Raw genomic sequence first — 20,749 nt, 5'->3', positions numbered from 1 at the left:
GCAGCAACACAGCAGACCTTGCTGGCCCTTCCGTTTAGGCTGGGAGCGACGTTGTTTCTGGGGGCACAGCAGGTTATTCGGGAGGCTGCTGCAGCAGCGACCTCCTTCATGGACTCTAAGGCCTTGTTGGAGCAACCGCGTGGGTTCTTCCTCCGGGGCGCAGCCTACGCCCGAGTCTGCCGGCTAGCTTCGGCCGCTGGGTAGAGGTAGGAGGAGGAGCCGTCCCGCCAAAGGTAAGGGCAAGGAGCAGGCCTCTTCGTCTGGTTCCCAGCAGCCTTTTTGCAGTCGCGGGGGGTCTGCCCCGACCTCCCGTTAAACCTGCAGGCTGTCGCTGTGGGTCCTTCCAAGCCAGTTCATCTGCAGGGGACCACTCACGCACTCTTACCACACGTCCCAGTGGGAGGCCACCTCTCTCTATTCCTACCCGAGTGGGAGAAGGCTACCAGCAACACTTGGGTGCTATCCACCCTCAGTGTCGGCCATCTACCACTGGAAGCGAGGCCCGCCAGAGTTCACCGGCATAAGGCACACTCCGGTGCCGTCATGTCCGGTCAAGGCGGGTCAAGGCGGGTCAAATAATTTTATAATAGCGGGTCAAGTTCAGGCTTTGCTGGACAAGTCCGCAATAGAGGGTATACCACCGGGAGAGGAACAGGCGGGGTTTTATTCCTCGTACTTCCTTGTTCCGAAGAAGGACGGCGGGTTCCGTCCCATTCTCAACCTCAAGGGGTTGACTCGCATGTTACAGGTTCCATCCTTCAAGATGAGACACTTCGCTCGGTGATCTCCTCTGTTCAGCCTGGTGATTGGCTTATGTCGATCGACCTAAAGGATGCGTATCTACATGTGCCAATTCATCCATCCTTCAAGCAGTACCTCCGGTTCTTTTACGACTGGATGGGTTACCAATTCACGGTGCTCCCCTTCGGCATATCCACTACCTCCAGGGTGTTCGACCAGTTCATGTTAGTGCCGGCTAACCTCGCAAGGTCGCAAGGAAGGCTTTGTTACCCTTTCCTAGACGACTGGCTGCTCAGCGCTCTAACTCAGCCATTCTCTTCCCACAGAGGTTACTCCTGTCATATCTTCCTACGTAACCTCTGTTCTAATACGGCCATATTTCCCGGTTCTCGTAAAATCCCCCTAGGGCAAAAGATCGCAACACAAATTATCTCCCTTCTTTCTATCCAATCAGAACACCTGTTACATCGACTTAGATTCAACTTGACTAACACAAGCAAATGTGGGGCCACAAATATCCCCCATCTGCCGGGGACTTGTGTTGATGTTACACACAAGACGTTTAATGGCTAGCTTGTCCGTTGTCAACGAGGGCGATGGAGACGCCACTGATCCGCCATAACATAACTGAGTTCTGTCTAGAAGAAACGTTTGAGCATCGCGCAGGGGAAGAAGTTTAGTTTTCTCGAAGCATACGGAAATTACCGAGGCCTTGCGAATGATCACTTTTGAAACAACGTTGCTGATTGCACAACTAAATCTGATTGTCTCCAATCACGAGTCTTGAACGCTCACACCATGAAAGGGCCGTATTAGAACAGAGGTTACGTAGGAAGATATGACAGGAGTAACCTCTGTGGGAAGAGAATGTAACTCAGCCAGCGAACCTAGATTCTACCCACACAGTGATAGATATTCTAGTTCGACTGGGGTGGATTATCAACCTCAAGAAATCCGACCTGGTACCCACCCAGGAGTTGGTTTTTCTGGGGGCGCGGTTCACAACTCAACAGGGTCTTGTCTCTTTGTCGCCCGACCGGGTCACCAGAGTACGGGAGATGGTGTCTTCATTCCTCTCCCAGCCCCACGCACCAGCGTTGACTTGGCTCTGTCTACTGGGTCTATGTTGTGTGGCGGGCGCGGTTGAGGATGCGCCCTATACAGCAAGCTTTGGCGAGTCTGTGGGCCCACTCGGAGGATCTGGAGTAGTGTCTCACAGTCCTCGGGTGGTTGTCTCCTCACCTTCAGTGGTGGACCAATGTCGGGAATCTCTCCAAGGGGTCCCTTTGGAAATCCAGACGCCAGCTCTTACAGTTAAAACCGATGCGTCCCTCACGGGCTGGGGGTGTGTTCTCGGCAGTCTGTTGGTGTCTGGACTCTGGTCCGAAGCCGAGGCCCACCTTCACATCAATGTCTGAGAACTGAGAGCTGTGCGGTTGGTTTTCAAGTGCTTCCGGGAGCATTTTCATGGCCAGGTGGTTCATCTTCTGTTGGACAACCGTACGTCCATGACGTACATCCTGAAGCAAGGCGGCGCGGTGTCCCTAGCGCTCCTTCGGGAGACATGATAATTTCTCCTCTGGTGCGACCAGTGCGACTGTCAGGTGATTCCTGTTTATTTCCCGGGGCTGGAGAACGTGCGAGCAGACGCTCTCTCCCGCCGGATCCTGGCTCCGCACGACGGGATCGACTGGCACATATTCGGAGTTATCTCCCAGTAGTAGGGATCATTCCAGGTGAATCTGTTTGCGTCCGGTGGGACGAATCAGATACCCGTGTTCTGCTCTCGAATACCGGAGCAGAGGGCGTTGGCTTCCAATGCCTTCCTGCTGGATTGGACGGGCAAAGTGCTGTGGGCGTTTCCGCCTCTACCACTCATTCTCCCGGGTCCTCTGTTCACCCAGCCACTGGCACCGCTATGGCCGTCACAGAGCTGGTTTCCGGTAATTCTCAGGTTTCTGGCTCAGCCTCCTGTTCTATTACCTTTGCGACCGGACATTCTCACTCAGAATGGCGCGCCACACCCCAATCCAAGGATTCAGTGGGTGGCTTGGCCTCTCTCAGGTCTAGCCTCAAAGCACGCGGAATTCCTGCAGCAGTTGCAGACACATTTCTGGCTTCGAGGCGGGATTCGACAAACGTTCAATATGAGGATAGGTGGTCCTGTTATGCGCACTGGTGTTCAGATAGGGGGATTGCAGATCCCTTTTCTGCAGATTTAATCCGAGTATTGGAGTTTCTGAAAGCTCGTTTGGAAGAAGGCTTGGCGGCTTCGACCATTCGTATCAACTCCACCGCTATTTCCACTTTCCACACCCCTGTCAATGGTGCTCTTTTGGTGCAGCACCCTCTTATGCAGCATCCCTCTTATGCAGCACTTCTTAGCTGGCGTGGATCCGGTTCGACCTGCTGTCAGGCGAACCAGCCCACCTTGGGTTTTGTCAATCGTGCTAGATTGGCTGTCCGGTCCTACGTTCTCACGTCTATCAGCTATTTCCATTCATCTGTTAACATGGAAGGCCGTATTTCTGGTGGCAGTAACATCTGGGTGAAGGGTTGGCGACTTACATGCACTATCGACAGACCTGGCGCTGACTGTTCCATCAAGATCGTGTCAGTATTCACCTCCCGGATACTTACCGTCCGAAGATCGATCACGCTTTCCATGTGACAGCTCCTATTGAACTACCTACTCTTACCCAGCCTTCCACATCGGGGACCTCTGCAACGAGCACTCACCCGTTGGATGTCCCGTAAGACCCTCAAGGCCTATATCAAACGAACACAAGGGATCTGTACGGGTACCCATCTGTTCTGCTGTTACGGTGGCAGGAAGGCCGGGATGCCTGCTAGCAAAAAGACCCTATCATGCTGGCTTTTTTCGGTCATTTGTAGTGCTTATCAGGCTAAGGGCAAGCCTCCCCCTGAGGGGTTGAAGGCTCACTCGATCAGGGCAGTGGCCACTTCAAAGGCTTTTGCATCGGCACTGCCTATTGAAGAGGAATGCTCTGCTGCTATTTGGTGCCGGACTAGCACTTTTATAAGGCACTATCAGCTCGATACACATTCCCGTGATTGTGCGCATTTTGGCCTTTCTGTTCTCTCCAGTGGACAGTGTCCTGCCACCATGACCAAGTGAGTCTTGGTGATCTGGACAGTTGACGCTGTTTTCAATTGTGTATAATTGATATATCCGCTGTTGTCATATCTAACTGCTTTCGATTTCTCTCATGAGATTATAGTCGGTTGTGAGTTGGTTTTCCCCCCTTACGGTGCTCTTATATATATAGATTTCACGATGTGGGCAGGGTTTTTACTTTTGCACAGAGTGAGAAATGTTTTGCTTAACTTGTGAGGTCGGGTCTCAATACTTTCCTCCCTGTCGGTTACCCTCCTATCATGCCTCTCGCGGAAGCTTCGGGACACATGACAGGTGAGTGTTGTGGCGTTAGTTACTTTCTTCCTAACGATCGCTATTTATGTGTACTTTGACAGAATTCCCTCTGAGTCTGAGTTAATGCATATATGTACCCCAAGGACGATCTCTATGAAAAAGAATTAGCTAAACCTGTAGAGGTTTCCAATTCTTTGAAGAGAATCGTCCTTGGGGTAGGGCCACCCACCTCCCCGCAATTCTGTTCACTGATTTATTCAGCAGGAGGAATGGTGATACGGGCCTAGGTGCTTACCTGGTTGGCTGCGCATGTGTAGCAGGGGGGTAACTCCATGTGGTGGGGCTGTATAATAAATAAAAAAGATTTTATTTATTGTACAATATTTGTATTAAAACATTGATACAACTGTCACATGACATTTTCAGCCGCAGAAAATGCATATATGTACCCCAAGGACGATTCTCATCAAAGAATTGGAAACCTCTACAGGTTTAGCTAAATGTGGAGTAATCACCCTAGACATGGTTAACATTAAGTTTTTGTGCATAATTAGGGAATTTACTGTAGAAATAGTAGAGATGTATGTGATAATTCATTTCTGTCACTGAGTCTTGTGATGTTAATTGATTTAGAAATATTATGCATCAACACAAGGGCCTGTGAATGTTTTGTGCTGAAAAATACTTGAGAACAATTATGTCAACATTTTCACAATTAATAATTCAGGGTCATGTTTCAAAACATAAGGAAATGATTTTTTTGCCCTATCCTGCATTATATATTGCATCCCCTTTAATTTCCTGTTAAAACATGACCGGAATTCATGTTATTTTTTATTATTATTGTAGGATATTTATATAGCGCACATATCCATGCAACTAGAACATGCTCAAGGCACTGGTATTTTTTTATTTTTTTCATGCTTAAATCTTTATTATAGACCAATGCCCAACCAAGTAAAGGCGGACTCCCCTTCAATGAGAAAACACACGTCTTCAGTATCCGATGAGTCTCAGATAAACCAGGCTGCTCTGAAACCAAAGCGAGGGAGCACGGGAAGTATGTCCCTCAACCTCACCAGCCCCTCAGACCTCATTGTGGTACATGCAGGGGCAGTGCTGTCCATGTTCCATCTCCTGCCGGCAATTGAGCTGTCTTCTGATAGTCAGGTAATCACACTATTCTCTCTCTTAACCAGCTTACATTTTTCTTATGCCAGTCATCAGCATGCCAGTTTGGCATGGCAGCCTCCAAGTAATAAAGTCAGGTTTAAGTGGTGTGAAATTGAGTTTTAGTTTTCATTCAAGGTTCTTAAACTTCTATCATCAAATGTGTGTATGTTTGGCTGCTTGTTATAATCTGGACTCACGATATAGAAATAGGAGCTGATCTGTTGATGTGACACAGCCAGGGTTTGAACGTAATATTTTCCGTGCAGACACTCTGTCAACCAGGTGGTACGTCCATGGTACACTCGGTACAAACACATTATCCTCTGTTAGGATAAGATGACTCACAGGCAACCATGTCACCAAGTCTGACTACCAAATCGCTTTGTATGGCTGAATACATTTCAGCACAGAATTTACCTGAAAACATTCAGAGCTTGTTAGTGGTTTTGATAATTGCTCGTAGTTTTTTGGTTTTTTATGTGAATCAAATATTCACCATCTCTGCAGACTTCCCTTGACCTGCGGCTGTTTGTTGGTGACACCCTGAAGACACTTCTTCGCACTGAGCGTAACCAACAGGTAATGTGTGATGGGCGCTTTCCCCACGAGTTGTTGAGCCATGGCAGTGTGGCCCTTGCTGACGAGTCCCACCCTCTCCACCCCTACCTACAGTACATGTTCGAGAGACTGGCCTCACAGTCACTCACACCCAGAGATCTACGGTGAGTACATATATGCCAGGCTTGTAGTAGATTCAAAGTGAAATATATCACAGAAATAGCAATAAACTCTGTATTTCAGCTTTTTAATCTTTAGTTGTGATGCTTTGAGAAATATTATACACATTTCTTTCTTTGTTGACACATCTAAGTTCTTTGGTAGGCCTGGTTTTGCTGCTGTCAGACTACAAAGTGCCCAATAAACGCTTGTCATTAACGGCAGCAGATGAGATTAGACTTTTTGATTGGTTGTATGTCCCACATGCATTTGAGGGATGGTTGGGTAGTCTAGTGGTTAAAGCATTCGCTCTTCGTGCTGAAGACCCAGTTTCGATTCCCCACATGGGTACACCGTGTGAAGCCCATTTGTGTAAACTCATTCACTCACTCATGTGATCAGACTTGATTATGTTCAGACTACCATCATATTGTTTGAATGTTGTTGATATGTCATTAAACTAACAAACAAAACACTGTCGCAGTGATATAATATATGAGGCGGAATACAGCTTTAATCATAAAAGAATCACAGATTCACTCTGATAATGTTTCTTGTTTTGTCAGCAGCCAATGCTTAAATGGTTAATGACTCGAATTGGCATCAGTATGGTTTTCCCAACTCTGACATGCAGTGATATGATTGGTAAAGTGTTCCCAGCTGGCTCACCGACACATGTACATGTGCTCTATTACAGAGACTTCATGAGATTAGGATCCCCTCTCAGCTGCCGAGCAGTTGAAGACACAGCCCAGCTGGACACATGTGCTTGGCATGATGCTGAGATTGTGTCCCATTCCATCAACATGGAGGACAAAAAAGCCACTGTGGAGATCGAGAAGAAGCTCAAGTCTGCTGGTCAGACTGTCCCTCTCACTCGAGTCAAGTGTCTTGTTTCCATGACAACACCCAGAGATGCCAGGATGCATGGGGCGACGGTGACTCCAGCCTTCGTAGAGTTTGACATGAATGCAGAAGGGTTTGCCTGCCTCTATCTACCCAGCATTGCCCCTCAAGGCCCACCCACCCCGTCAGTTGTTGGGGGCGTGGTCGGCACCTCAGAGCCTGTTGTCATAGGTGGAGTGGGCACAGGTAATTAAATCATTATTCGCATGTGACCGTTTGTTTTGTGCTGCCAGAAAAAGAAATGGTGTTTAAAATATTTTTTTTCACTTATCCCCTTAATTATTTGCTGCTACTTCTTTCAGCAATAACTTTTTCTACAGTATGTCAATAGACATCAGCGTGTGTGTTTTTATCACAATCTTGATTTCAGTTGTAAATGCCTTTTAGAAGTGCATCTTTAAATAAATAAGAAACAGACAAGCCTTTTGTCTTACAAGCATATGATGTACAAATCATTGAACAGTTCATGTATAGTTTTGATGTTGCTGATTTGTATGAACTTGCTGTCATTATGAAGGCTGTGTCTATTTTTCCTGTGCAGGTGAACGAGTGTTCCCTCCTCAATCTGGACTGACCTACTCCACGTGGTTCTGTGTGGACAAGTTCAGCACTGTGGCCCAGGATGCCCACCCAGTCCGCCTCCTCACCGTAGTCCGCAACCTGCAGGGGCGGGACGAGAATCTCATCTGTCTGAGTGTCACACTGGCATCTCGGGACAGAGCTCTCATAGTGGCCACACAGGAGACTTACATGCCTAACTCTGGTTGGTATTGCATCTTTACTTCTCAATGCCAGCAGAAGTTTGCTGGCCACACCACTGTAACCCACTATAGAATAGGTGTCCAGGACTCTATTACTTGTCACTAAAAGGAGACCCTAGTTCAGCAAAATATTTTCACTGGATGGTGACCCTCCAGAATAGGTCCCATGCATAATACTGGTAGTCACTCCAAGGTGACCCTGCTTAGAATATGTCCCAATCACTCAATTGGGTGTCACTTCATGGTAGCAAGGGTTATGATAGATACCCAGCATGTTCCAGCATGTTCTGATCACCAAAGAAAAGTTGTTTGTAGACCTGAGACAAGATCTTCCAGCAATGCTCATTCAGCATTATATGCCCATAACTCGGTCTTTACCTATTCCCACATGAGGACATAGCATTTAAATAAAACTGTTTATGAACCAACATATATATGTCTGGCCTTATTCCCAAGGCCTACTACTTACGACTGCTGTGTATGGGTTGCTGACAGACAGTGTGGTTGTGGTTTCAGTGAGTGGCTGTGAGCATGAACAAGAGCCCACATTGAATGACAACACTGTTAGGTTCTGGTGCCCTGAACTCACACAGGAAGGACAGTGGCACCACCTGGTGTTGATCTTCCACCGAGCTGGCATCATGAAGAACAGCAGTGTCAGCCTGTTTGTGGATGGAGAACATGTACAGACACAAAAGGTAGGTCAGGAACCCGTTCAGGGACAATGAGTCTTTCTTGCTTTGATATTGTACTTTGAACATTAATTAATTAATACACTTTCTGATTGATTTATGTCTTTGATTTGAATTTGAGTGAGTGATTCTTAGCTGCATCGCTTTCTAGTGATAGATTGACTTATGAAAGTAATTAATAGTGAGTGAGTGAGTGAGTTTAGTATTATGCCACACTCAGCAGTATTCTAGCTGTGAGCCAGCGGTCTGTAAATAATCGAGCCTGTACCAGACAATTCAGTGATCAACAGCATGAACATTGATCCAAGCAATTATGTGTCCACCAAGTCAGCGAGCCTGACCACACTATCCTGTTAGTCGCCTCTTACGACATGCATGGGGTACTGAAGATCAATTCTAACCCAGATCTTCATGGGTCCAAAGTAATTAATAGGCTTCTAGAGTGATACAGTTAGAGCATGCAAAAGAGAAAAAATATCCATTTGGTCGTCTTTTTACAGTTTTAGATTAACACTTATTGATGAATGCCAGAACATGGTGCAGACAGACCATGCTGTAATGTCTGATTTCTTTCAGCTTCATTACATATCGCCCAACCTGGGTGGTGGGGGAACAGCCAGCCCAACAGCCTTCACCTCCGTGTTCGCCTACATCGGAACTCCCCCACAGCTGAGACGGAACTCACGTCTGACATTCAGACAGGGACCATGCCACCTCCTGGAGGACATTGTATCATCATCTACCGTTCAAAACATCTACAACCTTGGTCCGACGTACATTGGCAGCTTCCAGGCTCCTGTTCTCGGTATGTTAGTCTTTGCAGGAAGATGTCTGATAGGGGTCAAGAAAAGCAGTTTATTTGGAAGTTTCATAATATATGTAAATGTGGGGTACTTTGCCAGTTGTTGAGTTCATTTCAATTGTTCTGACAAGAAAATATTTTGTTGTGAAAGTGTTTGCTGTCCTCCATTGTTTTAATGGTCTTGAATTATCCTTATTTCATACTGAAATCAAAAGATACTAGTGAAACATTTAAAAGGTTTACCTACAATGGGCTGGGGAATAATCTCAATGTATGGAAGCTGTTCATTGGTGATATCAGCATAATTTTTAACTTACCTTACCATAGGTCTTATGCATATTACCTCAAGCTCTGCTTAAAAGAGATCAGACAGTCGTTGATTCGCCATTCTCTAGAATGGCTGCCTCAAGTATCGACGAGTGTACAGGAACGGAAGTGACGTGATCTCCCCTCTCCGCGCAAGCGCGGTCTATCCAAAAATCACTTTTACTTCAAGCATACTGCATGTCAGACGTTCTCATATGCACATCAAATGGCAAATACATGCAGTACGAAGATACCTAGAAAATATTTTTAATTAACATGTTTCTATTAGAAGTATGATCTGTGTTAAAGTAGGTGTGTTCTGACTATTTCAGAAGATGGAGAAGTTTCTGGACCATTCATAGCTGAAGAGAAGGTGATGTTTGAAGTTCACGCCCATGCTATGTCACAAATGACCATTGCAAAGATCAGGAAAGTCTACAACAAAGTAGACAGCAAATCCATTGCCAAACAGGTATGCAGCAATGTGTTTCTTAATCCTGTGAGCTAGATTTTTTAATTTCCCGTTAAGTGACATTTACAGTTTAAACTTTTGCATTAGGTACATGACATTAACTGTGTCAGATTGCTTTTTTCATGATTAAAGTAGCCAGATTGAGGTGAATGTCGATATGTCAAACTGTTAAACGTTACAGGCGTTTTTCCTAAATGCTCTACACTTCTTGATAGGTAATCCTGACAGTTTCGCAGTACTATTGGAGTAATTGTGTTTCATAGAATGATGTGTTAACTATCAGATTCTTAAAAAGTGGTTTTATTATTGCAGCTTGCCATGTCGGCCCATGAAAATGCAACACCTATCAGGATCCTCCACAATGCTTCTGGACACCTGGCGGGACCAGCTCGTAGTTTAGGGGCCATTCTCATGGGATATCTTGGTAGGATGTGTGAATACTTGATACTGTAGTTTCCAGGTTATATGGCAGGGCAGATTATGAACCCATTGGTGTTTTGTAAATAATGTCATTATCCTGATTGAAGTAATGACAATGGATTGTGGGTTAGAACTGGTTCCTGTCAACAAATAACATGTGACTTGTAACTTAGATGGATCATTGGGGATGTCTGTCTGACCCATTGGCACAGGAATAAAATTATACACACATTTCAGATTTAATATTTCTTATAATTGACATTTAAATTATCAACAAACATAAGATTTATAAACAGCAAACAAGTGTCACATGTCACATAAAACTTGGTTAAAGGCATACCATTGTATCCTAGTGATGTGGATTGTTGCTACTATATCAGTTGTCAAGTCATGATTCAATTCTATTCAGGCCACTGTCATACACGTCAAAAACTAAAGTGACAAAAACCCACTCACTGTTTTGAATCCCAATGACTGTGATTTTCATAATTTTTGTAGGTGTCCGCACATTCTGTCCTCGTCCTGTTGCCAAAATGTTGGACAATGTTGGAGGCACCTCATCCCTGCTTGGCCTGATCGCCATGGCAACTGATGTGGAAGGCCTGTATGCTGCTGTAAAGGCGCTAGTGTGTGTAGTCCGGAGCAACAAGGCGGCCATGTGGGACATGGACAGGATCCGGGGCTATCAGGTAGTAACAGTGTTTCTGTTTGTATGGAGAGGAAATACTTCATGAGGAAAGAGATGATGTATGGTGGACAACCAATCTTTCAATGCTTCATGGTCCACAATAGTGTCAGGCAAGCAATATGAATCATATTGCCCTGGACATGACTGAAGCAGTGTGAATGCATGTCTTATGTCTTATGCTAAGTCAACTTGATATGAAGTGGGACATGCTTCACTTCCTTGTCAAGAACAAATACTATTTGTATAGCAACATGTCTGAGCATTCGGTCACATTTAGCCCTCACATGGGTACTCCTTATCCCTATCAAACTTTGTGTAGTATATGCACCAAAAGACATGTAACTATGATTCATTCTTGACGACTTTGGTGAGTGGTCATCTGGACTATTTCACAGGTATTGGAACCACGGGCTTGTAATACTAAAAACTGCCGTCAAGGTATATACAGTCAGCTCTCGTTAATCCGACACTTGTGGTTGCAGAGAAATATGTCGGATTAACTGAAATGTCGGATTAATGAAAATGTCGGATTAATGTATTTGTGTGAAAATATCAATGTTTACTAAATGTCATGATCATCATACTGTTGCATGCATATCAGAAATGTAGATCTAGTTATCTTCATCGTACGTAAAAATATTCACAGAAATAAAAAATACTAACAATACATACTTGTTATCATTTATTAACATTCGTAGATGGCATAACATACATATATAATCACATAAGCGAACCGTTTCATATCTATTTCATGACCACATTGGCACAAAACTCGCGTTTGTTTTTACCGCATATCAGCTGCCATTATGACCTGGATGTTGAATATGTTACAGTTTCCATACAACTAATTCCATAATAACATGTGGACGTCTAATGTACAATCAAGCGTGTATCATAACATATATAATTTATAACTTGAAAAAGTCTTTGATGGTCATTAACATCAAACACGTCTAAGTGGTGTGTCAGAAATGTTTGCAAAGTGATCAACGATGTTTTGGCCTCAGATAGCTTGAAGCATTGGAATCAGTCGTAGAGACGCACAACCACTAAGCAGACTGCTTCAGGAGGTCAGATACGGTTGATCGTCCAATCTTCACATCAAACTTCTGCTCAGCAAAAGTGATGACTTCTTGTTGTGTTGTCTGGGGTTTGTCTTTCTTCAAAAGGAGAGAGATCAAAGAGAAATTAATTTACCTACTCAGATTTACTCCGTCTCCGAAACTACAAGCTATAGTTTAAGAAATAACTCTGAAATTTACAGTCGAAATGCCCCTTATGCCAAACCCTTTCTACCCGACACAATAAATTTATGGAATGCCCTACCAAATTCCAAAGAGTCATGCAGTCTCAAAGAATTTTGAAAACCTAATTACAAAAACCAAAAACAAGATTTATATTGATCTTAATTATGGCTCTTGTTTTTGTCAAATCGTTCATTGCTGCCTCAGGCTCTCGCATCTATCGACCCAAACGCCGATAAGTATAACAGACATTAAATAAACAGTGCATGTTGCTCTTGTGGATATCAACTACCCGTTATAACCTGGATAATTTTTTGAACGGAAACAAAGTATTTACTCCTTGTGTAAACCAGGAAATAGTTGAATAAGTCCACGATTATATCATCACAACCTTCCAATTTTCACAGGGAAATACTGAAATTAACTCAACAACCTTCTCGTGATTGATATATATTCCTACAATAGCTTGTTAGACACACACAACTGTAAGTCTCTAATTATGACTACTTAGAGAATAGTTGTATTTGATGTAATCTGTATATATTTATATGTACTTAAAAATATATTTATGCAATAGTCAATATCGATGACGTCGCATCCTCCATTACATTTTAAATTTTATGTTGCATGGGAGCGGTGTTAAAATAAGCAGTAATACTTCACCAATCCCAATTCCTTTTCATAAATAATAATAAAATATGTTTAAACCAAAATGACTTTCAAACTTCATAATAGTCAATAAAAATGTGTTATCATAATTACATCATTAATCAACTCATCAACGAACTATGCCTCCTGTGGGTACTGGGCTGGTCCCACTTTCATTGTAGGGATGTGGAAACACAACCTATGTGCACTGAACCATTAATTAATGTGTCTCACAACTGGGAGTTCTCACAAATGGGAGGACACCGGTCGGATCATCCCACCGGCTGTGTTGATTGTCTGTTTTTACAATGTATTTACAATAATCAGTTGCTAGATTGGTGTGTCGGAGTCGGAATGCGAGAATGTCGGATTAACGAGAGTAATTATCACTGTTTTAAATGGTTCCCAAATTTTTTGTCGGATTAACGTGATTGTCGGATTAATGAGTGTCGGATTAACGAGAGCTGACTGTACTGTTACTGACGGGGTCTTAATACTATATAAAAGGAAAGGGATGTAACGAGGTCAACACACCAAGTTCGTTTCAGGGCGAATTCAACAATACTCACTGTATTTATCCCATTTAAAGTATGCACACATTTCAAGCCAATAGATTTACCTACGAAATGAGACATACAGCACAAAAATCAAAGCAGTACTTTGGAAGCTCGAAAAATCGTGATTTCTCGATTCCGAGCCAAAGTCCCTGCTCAAAATTTGTAGAGGTAACTCACCCATTTTCTTGATTATTTCACAGTATATACAAACGACATTCACCAAAAATGTTGAACTGATGGCAACTGTCAGCGCGTTAGTCGCCATTCTTTCGGAGACACTTACACCTCACTGTCATAATGAGTTTACGTACATTTATTCATTGCAAACAGAATTGTGTCGTGCCCGTTCGCCATATGACGACCTTGGCCTTAACCAGCATGTTTAAATGCTCAACGTCTATGAAGTCACAGGTTCATTTGAAACACTGGGGCCCCGTTTCACAAAGCTCTCGTAAGCCTAAGATCTCATAACTTTTCTCGTAGCATTCGTAGCTCCTATGTTACAGTATAGGAGGTATGAATGCTCAAGAAAAGTTACGACATCTTGGGCTTATGAGGGCTTTGTGAAACGGGGCCCTGGTTAAATGGATGTATTGGATTGATTGCAAATTTCAAAGACAAGCCATATTAAAAGTCTATTGAATACATGCGTGGGTGGTCTTGAGAGATAAACCTGTGTACTTGTGCTGTAGATGCTGGCTATGTTGTACAAGAAGAAGCGTCACCTCCTCAACAGCCACATCCTACATCTCACCTTCTCGTTAGTGGGTACTGTTGACAGTGGAAGAGAGAGCTCTGCCATACCAAACCAGACGTCGTTTGAGGACTTGCTCTGCAATCTCGAGGTCAGTAAATATTGTTTGTTTACACTCAGAGGAGTAGGCTCTGTGTGGCTCTGAGTAGGCTCTGAATTAGACCAAAGCATGAAATTGCTGGTTCTCAAATTCTGTGTTCAGCATTATGTTTCAGCTTTCACAACTTAGCAATGGAATGTTGGTTTGTGCCAAATTGATTCCATCTCTTACATTGGCTCATCTGGCTATTTAGTGTATCTGGTCAACACGTCGTCTTGACTCACTGCATATTGGATTAAGAGTCATAAGCACTATGCACACATTTGTGAATGAGATTTTAGGTGACAAAAGTTAATTTTCATCGCAAAAGTCTATGTATAGGAGAAAACACGCCCCCGAGGTTTGGTAGAGAATGTAAAATCCTGCTTGGGAAAACATTTGCACTTTGAAATTGATTTTGGACGATATTTTTCAATTGATTTCAAACACTCATATATAGTTTGAATGTTGATGTTCATATAGAGTTAGGAAAAAGTAAAACCTGGAAAGAGGTCTTACTTACAAAAAGTAAAACCTGGGAAGAGGTCTTACTTACAAAAAGTAAAAGCCGGGAAGAGGTCTTACTTACAAAAAGTAAAACCTGGGAAGAGGTCTTACTTACAAAAAGTAAAACCTGGGAAGAGGTCTTACTTACAAAAAGCAAAACCTGGGACGAGGTCTTACTTACAAAAAGTTAAACCTGGGAAGAGGTCTTACTTACAAAAAGTTAAACCTGGGAAGAGGTCTTACTTACAAAAAGTAAAAGCCGGGAAGAGGTCTTACTTACAAAAAGTAAAACCTGGGAAGAGGTCTTACTTACAAAAAGTTAAACCTGGGAAGAGGTCTTACTTACAAAAAGTAAAAGCCGGGAAGAGGTCTTACTTACAAAAAGTAAAACCTGGGAAGAGGTCTTACTTACAAAAAGTAAAACCTGGAAAGAGGTCTTACTTACAAAAAGTAAAACCTGGGAAGAGGTCTTACTTACAAAAAGTAAAAGCCGGGAAGAGGTCTTACTTACAAAAAGTAAAACCTGGGAAGAGGTTTTACTTTCAAAAAGTTAAACCTGGGAAGAGGTCTTACTTACAAAAAGTAAAACCTGAAAGAGGTCTTACTTACAAAAAAGTAAAACCTGGGAAGAGGTCTTACTTACTAAAAGTGAAAGCCGGAAGAGGTCTTACTTACAAAAAGTAAAACCTGGGAAGAGGTCTTACTTACAAAAAGTTAAACCTGGGAAGAGGTCTTACTTACAAAAAGTAAAACCTGGGAAGAGGTCTTACTTACAAAAAGTTAAACCTGGGAAGAGGTCTTACTTACAAAAAGTTAAACCTGGGAAGAGGTCTTACTTACAAAAAAAGTAAAAGCCGGGGAAGAGGTCTTACTTACAAAAAGTAAAACCTGGGAAGAGGTCTTACTTACAAAAAGTTAAACCTGGGAAGAGGTCTTACTTACAAAAAGTAAAAGCCGGGAAGAGGTTTTACTTTCAAAAAGTTAAACCTGGGAAGAGGTCTTACTTACAAAAAGTAAAACCTGGGAAGAGGTCTTACTTACAAAAAGTTAAACCTGGGAAGAGGTCTTACTAACAAAAAGTTAAACCTGGGAAGAGGTCTTACTTACAAAAAAGTAAAAGCCGGGGAAGAGGTCTTACTTACAAAAAGTAAAACCTGGGAAGAGGTCTTACTTACAAAAAGTTAAACCTGGGAAGAGGTCTTACTTACAAAAAGTAAAAGCCGGGAAGAGGTCTTACTTACAAAAAGTAAAACCTGGGAAGAGGTCTTACTTACAAAAAGTAAAACCTGGAAAGAGGTCTTACTTACAAAAAGTAAAACCTGGGAAGAGGTCTTACTTACAAAAAGTTAAACCTGGGAAGAGGTCTTACTTACAAAAAGTAAAAGCCGGGAAGAGGTCTTACTTACAAAAAGTAAAACCTGGGAAGAGGTCTTACTTACAAAAAGTTAAACCTGGGAAGAGGTCTTACTTACACAAAAAGTAAAAAGTCGGGAAGAGGTTTTACTTTCAAAAAGTTAAACCTGGGAAGAGGTCTTACTTACAAAAAAGCAAAACCTGGGACGAGGTCTTACTTACAAAAAGTTAAACCTGGGAAGAGGTCTTACTTACAAAAAGTAAAAGCCGGGAAGAGGTCTTACTTACAAAAAGTAAAACCTGGGAAGAGGTCTTACTTACAAAAAGTTAAACCTGGGAAGAGGTCTTACTTACAAAAAGTTAAACCTGGGAAGAGGTCTTACTTACAAAAAGTAAAACCTGGGAAGAGGTCTTACTTACAAAAAGTAAAACCTGGAAAGAGGTCTTACTTACAAAAAGTAAAACCTGGGAAGAGGTCTTACTTACTAAAAGTAAAAGCCGGGAAGAGGTCTTACTTACAAAAAGTTAAACCTGGGAAGAGGTCTTACTTACAAAAAAGTTAAACCTGGGAAGAGGTCTTACTTTACAAAAAAGTAAAACCTGGGAAGAGGTCTTACTTACAAAAAAGTTAAACCTTGGAAGAGGTCTTACTTACAAAAAAGTAAAACCTGGAAAGAGGTCTTACTTACAAAAAAGTAAAACCTGGGAAGAGGTCTTACTTACTAAAAAAAGTAAAAGCCGGGAAGAGGTCTTACTTACAAAAAAGTAAAACCTGGGAAGAGGTCTTATTTTACAAAAAGTAAAACCTGGGAAGAGGTTTTACTTACAAAAAAAATTAAACCTGGGAAGAGGTCTTACTTACAAAAAGTAAAACCTGGAAAGAGGTCTTACTTACAAAAAGTAAAACCTGGGAAGAGGTCTTACTTACTAAAAGTAAAAGCCGGGAAGAGGTCTTACTTACAAAAAGTTAAACCTGGGAAGAGGTCTTACTTACAAAAAGTTAAACCTGGGAAGAGGTCTTACTTACAAAAAGTAAAACCTGGGAAGAGGTCTTACTTACAAAAAGTTAAACCTTGGAAGAGGTCTTACTTACAAAAAGTAAAACCTGGAAAGAGGTCTTACTTACAAAAAGTAAAACCTGGGAAGAGGTCTTACTTACTAAAAGTAAAAGCCGGGAAGAGGTCTTACTTACAAAAAGTAAAACCTGGGAAGAGGTCTTACTTACAAAAAGTAAAACCTGGGAAGAGGTCTTACTTACAAAAAGTAAAACCTGAGAGCAAGCAAAACCCTCAAATGCGGTTATTCTGGGAAAAGAAGAGATGCTTGATATATAGTGAGAAGCACACTTCAGGTTTATATGGCACAAGAACAGTTCATGTGATCATTCTGTTGATTGAAAATATGTTATGGCAAATAAAGACAATTTATGATACATTGTTGGATGTATTTTGTGAAAAAAAACCCCAGTAATAACTGATAAATGTATTGGTTCAAATGTTAGATAAAAAGATGATTAATGTGAATATACTCAGGATTTCTTTGTCATGTGAGACCTGACATTTTCTCAAGGTATCCATGTTGTGGGGTTGTGAACACTATAGTGTTGTGAATAATATGATCTTTCTATGCAGTGAACACTATGCTCTTTCTATGTTGTGAACACTATGCTCTTTCAATGCTGTGAACACTATGCTTCTTCTATTCTGTGAACACTATGCTCTTTCTATGCTGTGAACACTAAGCTGTTTCTTTCTTGTGAACACTATGCGCTTCTATGCTGTGAACACTATGCTCTTTATATGCTGTGAACACTAAGCTGTTTCTTTGTTGTGAACACTAAGCTGTTTCTTTGTTGTGAACACCATGCTCTTCTATGCTGTGAACATTATGCTCGTTATATGCTGTGAAAACTATACTCTGTCTATGCTGTGAACACTATGCTCTTTCTATGCTGTGAACACCATGCTCTTCTATGCTGTGAACACTATGCTCTTTTATATGCTGCGAACACTATACTCTTTCTATGCTGTGAACACTGCTCTTTCTATGCTATGAACACTAATGCTTACTGCTTCTATGCTGTGAACACTATACTCCTTCTATGCTGTGAACACCATGCTCTTCTATGCTGTGAACATTATGCTCTTTATATGCTTTGAAAACTATACTCTGTCTATGCTGTGAACACTATGCTCTTTCTATGCTGTGAACACCATGCTCTTCTATGTTGTGAACACCATGCTCTTTATATGCTGCGAACACTATACTCTTTCTATGCTGTGAACACTGCTCTTTCTATGCTGTAAACACTATGCTTCTATGCTGTGAACACTATACTGTTTCTATGCTGTGAACACTATGCTCCTTCTATGCTGTGTACACTATGCTCTTTCTATGTTGTGAACACTATGCTCTCTCTATATTGTGAACACTATACTGTTTCTATGCTGTGAACACTATGCTGTTTCTATGCTGTGTACACTATGCTGTTTCTTTGTTCAGGTGTGGCACGAAGCTCCAGGGGATCTGCAGAGATCTCTCTATGAACACTTCTTTGAACTGTTAACAGAATCTAGGTAAGACAAAGTCATCGTTTCCTTCTTAAGCCAGACTAAAAATGTATAAATCATGAAAATGTGTTTGTACCAATTGTCTCAATGTTTTCGTGTTAATATACTGAGAGAAACAAATAAAGGATCACAGGAAAATGCAAGCGTTCCTTTAATATTTTCCAGTTTTCATCACCAGCTTTGAAACTGGAAAATAATAAAGGAAAGCTTGCATTTTCCTCTGATCCTTTATTTGTTTCTCTCAGTATATATAGACATGATAGTGTTCGTGTTACTAAATTTACATGCTAGTGTGTGTGTGTTGATATATTGACATGGGAGTATTTTATATATATATTAACAAGGGAGGTTTTGTGTTGAGTTAATATATTGACAAGGGAGAGTTTGTGTAGATATTTTGACATAGGTGTGTTTGTGTAGATATTTTTACATGAGTGTGTTCATATTGACATGGTAAGTGATTGTGACGCAGTGATCAGAAGGTGAACCACAGCATGATGCGTCAGATCGGTCTGGTTGAGAGACTGCTTCACGTCATGCACGATGTCCGGCTGTCCCAGCTGACCATCCAGACTGTGTCCTCCGTCCTCAATGAACTCCTGCAGGGGCCACCAGACGCCCCTGCTCTACTCAGGTTAGACTGTCAACATCTTCTGATTTTCAAGGCAGCGGCTTGTAGGGAAGTAAAGAAAGGACATTTCTTCATAATTTTGTTTTTTCATAACTGCATTGTCGTATTACCAAACTTCTCCAAATCGGATTCATTGGGTTGTACATGACAATTGTATTGTGAACAGGACTTGTTTCTTTTCATTTTCTACTTCTGGTTTAAACTTTTAAACGATTTTCATCTTTCAAACTCGGTAGTGATTTTGCTGCTCAACAAATGCGCTTTGTGTTATTGCTGCCAGCATTGATAAAAATTACGTGTTCCAGATTTGGCCAGTTTGTCGTATCAACCATTCCCTCAGCTAGTGTGAATGAGAAGCTGATCAGTCTTCAGGCAAACGGTACTGGACTGTCCAACAGTGACGAGGATGTATCCCCTTCAGCCACACAACAGGAAGTTACAGGTAGAGCACTTTCAGACAGCAGGGCTGAGACTGCAATACCAAGCTACTGTATTAAGTGACAGGCTTGTCATAAATGTTGACAATGCTTGATAGGGAGCAGTGATTGAAACCTTTGGTCACAATGCTAAAGTTACTCTTCTTAAAAGGAGACAGTGTGCAAAAACAGTTGTATGACATTGCTGATATGTTGTGAATGCTCAAAATTGTCTGCAGTTTGTGTTACCATGTACACTGCTGTAATGGTAGGCAAAAAAATTTGATTTGTTAACATATTGTTCAGGGTTATTACTCCTAAATATAAAAGAGAAAAAAATATGCTGTAAGTATGTTGACTTTAACCTCATTGGGCAAGTGGACATGTTTTGTGGTACTTGGGCTGCAAATATTTGTAAATAATCTTCTTTTTAAGACAGTGTTATTCCTTGTTTCCAGCTGAGAGTAACCAGATCAACCAGATCCACACCATCAAATTGAGGAACATCCTGCTGGAGGTGATGCTGAGGCTCATCATTCCACGGGGAGCCAACAAAGTGGACCAGTTGTGAGTCTATTGTCACATGATGTTCAAAGATTGTCCTCGTGGGTAGTCCTTGTTACCATAGGCACCCAGCAACCCCTACTAGTCGTCAGGGTATTGATTGGTTTTGTGTCATTGGACCAAACTATGGGTATTGTTGCTATTATATTAATCACAGGATTGTATGGTCCAGGATCTTTCTCATTGACTTGAATATTACTGGATTTGTCTTTGAAAAATTAGATTGTATCATACTGATTTTATAAAACAAGTGTAAGCATGTTATTATAGACACTCAGCCACATAGTCACTATGTATTCCGATTGTTTATCTGATTCTTTTTTCTCTCATAGCAAGGATTGGATTGAACTTGAA

General features: G+C 41.9%; 1 protein-coding gene across 1 annotated transcript in view; it reads left to right on the top strand.

The window, feature by feature from the left end:
- LOC124277164 (WD repeat and FYVE domain-containing protein 3-like) overlaps window positions 1-20,749 on the top strand; it is a 116,561-nt gene that overhangs the window by 37,214 nt on the left and 58,598 nt on the right. The window contains 14 exon segments of the mRNA XM_046712830.1: window positions 5,077-5,305; window positions 5,816-6,030; window positions 6,723-7,117; window positions 7,473-7,694; window positions 8,209-8,390; window positions 8,961-9,189; window positions 9,825-9,964; window positions 10,277-10,388; window positions 10,883-11,073; window positions 14,214-14,366; window positions 18,717-18,790; window positions 19,257-19,418; window positions 19,721-19,857; window positions 20,290-20,398. Coding sequence (XP_046568786.1) covers window positions 5,077-5,305; window positions 5,816-6,030; window positions 6,723-7,117; window positions 7,473-7,694; window positions 8,209-8,390; window positions 8,961-9,189; window positions 9,825-9,964; window positions 10,277-10,388; window positions 10,883-11,073; window positions 14,214-14,366; window positions 18,717-18,790; window positions 19,257-19,418; window positions 19,721-19,857; window positions 20,290-20,398 — 2,550 coding nt within the window.

Source organism: Haliotis rubra, unplaced genomic scaffold (assembly GCF_003918875.1).
Source record: "Haliotis rubra isolate DU_JTF1 unplaced genomic scaffold, ASM391887v1 Scf219, whole genome shotgun sequence".
NCBI lineage: Eukaryota > Metazoa > Mollusca > Gastropoda > Lepetellida > Haliotidae > Haliotis > Haliotis rubra.
Note: the sequence above shows the minus strand (reverse complement) of the source record. Positions and strands in the feature narration are given on the sequence as shown.